This window comes from Poecilia latipinna, unplaced genomic scaffold (genome assembly GCF_001443285.1).
Source record: "Poecilia latipinna isolate Pla-1442-1.1 unplaced genomic scaffold, P_latipinna-1.0 Scaffold2080, whole genome shotgun sequence".
In the NCBI taxonomy this organism is placed as follows: domain Eukaryota; kingdom Metazoa; phylum Chordata; class Actinopteri; order Cyprinodontiformes; family Poeciliidae; genus Poecilia; species Poecilia latipinna.
In genome coordinates, this window is record NW_015114696.1 from 29130 (window position 1) to 33907 (window position 4778).

General features: G+C 40.0%; 1 protein-coding gene across 1 annotated transcript; it reads left to right on the forward strand.

The window, feature by feature from the left end:
• The first annotated feature begins 1316 nt into the window (after positions 1 to 1316).
• Positions 1317 to 4205, forward strand: LOC106936110 (C-type mannose receptor 2-like). The gene is made up of 4 exons (XM_015016933.1): positions 1317 to 1415; positions 1575 to 1864; positions 2131 to 2428; positions 3714 to 4205. The coding sequence occupies exons 1-4, from the start codon at positions 1382 to 1384 to the stop codon at positions 4067 to 4069; spliced, it is 978 nt and encodes a 325-aa protein (XP_014872419.1). The 5' UTR covers positions 1317 to 1381; the 3' UTR covers positions 4070 to 4205.
• The last annotated feature ends 573 nt before the right edge of the window (positions 4206 to 4778 follow it).

Here is a 4778-nt window from a genome sequence, read left to right on the forward strand (position 1 = left end):
TTTTGGGTGAGCCCTATAGTCCGGAAAATACGGTAATTATAAATGGCATCACAAGCTTATCTTTGAAGTTAACTGCCAACCAGGGGCACAACTACATATAATTCAGGTGGATGTGAAAACATAAATCGGCGCCTCCCCCCCAAAGGAAGGTACATAAGGGTGAAGGAGCGTAGAAAACATATGGTCGCTCTATCCGTATGAGCGACCGTATGTTTACACCCCGTTTGAACAGCTTTAGCTTAAAGCTGTTCAAAAGCTTTAGCTGTTCAAAACAGCTAAAGCTTTTTTTTTAGCAGCTTTAGCTAAAGCTTAAGCTAAAGCTTAAAGCTAAAGCTTAAAGCTGTTCAAACATCTCATGAAAGCAACATGATGTGAGCAGACACGTCCTCCGTCTGGGACGCTCCGTCCGTCACGTTGCCACAAACCAAACTGTTTTTTTTGCCCCGCCCCCTTCGTCAGATCAGGACCAGAGATATGATGCTACAAAAAAATCACCTTGAAAGTCTTGACAAGAAATATAACATTTCTTTATGTCAATAATAAATATATAAAGATAAATAATTAACCGGAAAGTTCTTGAGGATGTCCATAATAAAAACCTTTCTAATGTGGTATGTGTTTTTTTTTTTTATACCAGTACTAAAATAGAGGAACCAACTTCCTGCCTGGATTCTGACAGATTTAATCCTCATGTTGGGATTTACCCTGCATGTTTTCACTTCCTGCAGATGTTCAAACTCCATCAGTGGATCCATTGTGCCTCGCTTAATGTTAGAACTGACAGACGGCATACTGACTTCTGTCTGAGTATCAATTTTTCTCGAATAAAGTTTCAATAAAGCAAAATGAAAGTTTTTTCAGTTATGTGTTTGACTGAAGTTTATGAAATTACTTTCTCAGAATATGTAGATGTTAGTGTATTTTAATCCCTTCTCTCTTATTTCCTCTGCACATGTTTTTTTCAGAAATGTCTTTATCTTACACTCAGAACTTGGTCTCCCTGATTTGAATATTCAAATCAATGGAAAATTCTACGTATTTCAGCTGCTCTTCACTGACAAAACAAATTTGCTAAACTAGCCATTTGACGGAGAACTCTGAGGGAAACGATGAAACAGTCTAATTTGTTGTGGAGTAAAGGAACTGCATGTAAGTTTTATTTGCTTAGTTTTTAGTCTTAATAAGGTCAAATATATTTTTTACTATTTCAAACGTCATGTCAGGGTTACATTTTTGCATAGAACACATTGTGTCTGTTATGTTTCATGTTTAGCTCTCCAGAGCATTTTCAAACCTTGATGCTGCAGCTTTTCACTGTTTAAATGTTCTTCATCCAACAGAGACAAACTGCTGGAGGAAAATAATTCATCTGACAGCAAAGATGCAGTGGAGTCTGATTCTGCTCTTCCTGATGGGTAAGTTGATCTGAAACATAAACTATGAAGAGAGATACCTCTTTACAATCAAGCAGAAACTTCAATAAAAGTTCTAGTCATATTATATTGAAACTTATAGCCCATATTGTGTTTTGATGAAATCATCCTAATTTAATTCCACCATTGTTTATGTCTCAGCTCAGTGTTGCTTCATGGACTGTCAGCTCTATCAGTTTCACTACATTAATGAGAATAAGACCTGGACTGAAGCTCAGCAGTACTGCAGAGAGAAACACACTGACCTGGTCACAGTGACTAACATGAAGGACATGAAGAGACTCATCAACATCTCAGCTGGAGAAATGAAGGAAGCTTGGATTGGTCTGTATGATCAAACACATGGTAACAGAACATGGTACTGGTCTCTGCCTGGAGTGGAGTTCAATGAAAGTGAATCAAACTGGTACCCAGGAGAACCGACTGATAGAGTGAATCCAATATCTGAAAATTGCGGGGTTTTGAATACAAATCTTGAATGGCGTGATACTGCATGTAAACCTTTAAGGTATTTCCTGTGCTATGATGGTGAGAACATTAAATTACTCTTCCTAATTTGAAAAGTACAGTACAGTTTAAAAACATATTTTTAAATTGTACTGTACGATGCATTTTTCTCCTCTCCAAAAGTACAAATGGCATGAGTTTGTCTTTACCCCACAGCAACTGATGAAATAAATACCACTTGATTAGACAGAAGAAGTCCTGGCAGGAAGCTCAGAGTTACTGCAGAGAGAAACACACAGACCTGATCAGTGGAACGAAGCAGCTACAGGATGAAGAAGTGAAGAATCTGAAGATCACTGCATACTTTGGCTTGTTCAGAGACACCTGGAGGTGGTCAGATGGAAGCAACTCATCCTTCAGACACTGGAATAATGAGCTTAGCAATGTAAAATACAACAGTGGTCAATGTGCCATGACTGTGTTTGATGATGAAACCAGATGGAAGAATGAGAACTGTGATGAAAGAAAACCCTTCATTTGTTATGATGGTGAGTGAAATACACCACGCTTTATGTTTGAACTGCATTTAAAAGAAATGTATTTCATTCAGTCATTTTTTACTTGTCATTTTTATCTATTTAAAAAAGTGCTTCATAGTTTCTTTCTCTTCTACAGATGATTAGCTGGCAATTTGCCTTGTGTTTAATGTGAAAATATTAAACTGAACATAACGAGAACCTCCTCATCGATGAGGGGATCAGAGTAGAGCCACTGCTCCTCCACACCAAGAGGAGCCAGTTGGTTGGGAACCTCCTGGTTGCCTCCCTGGTGAGGTGTTCCTCCCACAGGGAGAAAACCAGGGGAAAACCAAGGACAAGCTGTAGGGACTGTTATCTGCATTCAGACCGATTTGAGCATCAGTGGCATCTGGTTTATACTAAAAGTCTATGTAGAATCATGTCTTGGGCACGTCACGCCTCCTTTAATGTGTCTGACTCTGCTTTGTTGAAACATTTTGACAGTTTTGATTGTTTTGAACGTCCAAGCGTGTCTCATGTTCAAAATGCATAATTGGAACTTTAGCTTTAATGTGACGCAGTGACCTGTGGCTTCTCTTGTACCAGGAGACACAGACACTAAATCAGGTTAACAGGTCATCAAATTGGGTTTGGGTGAGACGAAAATAGTGCTAGCGACAGCAACCCTCGTCAACGTCCAGCTAAGCTGTGAAACTCAGCAAAACTTATAACACCTCTGAATTATCTGGTAAATTCAAACACGTGCCGACGGCTGCATTCTGTTGCTTTCAGTAAATAAAGCCAAGACACTCTCTCAATATTTTATCTGCCGTTGTTCAAAGTAACCTGGAGAGGAAAAAAGGCAACTCACGTCCTGCCATTATCAGCTCTCTATATTATTTGTTCAGGAAAAACTCAACACACAATGTTCAACAAAGACATCTGAGCATCTGTTATGATTGCAAAAAAACTTTTGAGAGAGTGGTGCTTCAATCGTCTAGCACGATTTTGATGCGTTTGACGCTCGTCTTGACTGAGATGTCAAGCAACGTGTCCAACTCAAAGCATTGGATCTTTTTTGACACGTGAACACATTCGGTCTGAACTCAGTATTACTCAGTTGTCCTTCAAACACCTTGGGATTCCCCCAGAGGAGCTGGCCCACGTGGCTGGCTAGAGGGAACTCTGGGCCCACATTAAATGGATAAATGGACATTTGTTCCAAGAAAACAAAGTTAGTAGCCATAAATTCTGAATAGTAGCACAAATAAAGATGTGAATCATAAATATTTCGTCTTCTTTACTCCAATGACAGACAACATAATCCTGATTAAAGAAAATAAAACATGGGAGGATGCTTTATCCTACTGCAGACATCACTACCATGACCTGGTCACCATCACCAACCTGGATAAGCTGAGGCTAATCGAGGAAAAAGCCAAGAAGGCATCAACACTTTTTATCTGGATGGGTCTCCGCTACAACCGCTTGACGGACATGTGGTTCTGGATCTGTAAGGAGATGATCAGCTATAAGAGCCGGACCTCAGAAGGACAGATGAATGACTGTGGCATGTCTGGAGCCATGGAGGCGAAAGGACAACACAGGTGGTTCCAGAGAAATGATACAGAGGAGCTGAATTTCATCTGTTTTAAAAATGGTACCTGGTGATTTGCCTGTATTTATATAGAGCTTTATCTAGTCCAGAGGACTCCAAAGCACTTTACTCTTCATTCAGTCATTGACCCATTAACACACTGATTATGGTAAGCTGCACAAAGATGCATGACACATGTAGAAACTTAAGTTTAACTCAGTTGTAAGCATTGATGAATTCATATTTTCTCTCAAGCATTTCATTTTACCTCTAATGGTGTGTTTAAGGGTCTTTGTCTTGTCTCAAATTGACTCTGAAGTTTTTATTCTTGTTTTCAGTTTACCTTCTTTCAGTAAGGAATTTCACTGTCAGGTAATAATTTTGCCTCCTCTAGTGCTCCGTACTCATTAGGGGCCCCACAAGGCTCCATTCTTGGCCCTATTTTATGGATACTTTATATTCTGCCACTTGGAGCTACTCCTGTCAACCTTCCACTGCTATACAGATGATGTATAGATCTACTTGATCTATGTGACAATGTTACTTGATATGCAGAATAATCTGTATGTCAATATTACCCTGTGTCTTGCTCTACATTGTGTACGGCAGGGGTCTCCAAACTTTTTCTTGCGAGGGCCACATGACTGTTCCCTTTTCTGGTCGGGGGCCGGTCTTAGTTTTTCGTGAAAGAAACCTTAGAAAAGACTTGTTGACGGAGGGGGTGGGGTTGGGGAGTGAAACTTTGGACCGGGGGGGGGGGGGGGGGGGGGGTTTTTTTTTTTC

Bases quoted from the DNA above. Each gene is read 5' to 3' on its own strand.
- LOC106936110 (XM_015016933.1), top strand. From the start codon at position 1,382: ATGCAGTGGAGTCTGATTCTGCTCTTCCTGATGG. The intron at 1,416-1,574 runs GTAAGTTGATCT...TTTATGTCTCAG, and splicing joins GATTCTGCTCTTCCTGATGG to CTCAGTGTTGCTTCATGGAC. The intron at 1,865-2,130 runs GTGAATCCAATA...TTGATTAGACAG, and splicing joins CAGGAGAACCGACTGATAGA to AAGAAGTCCTGGCAGGAAGC.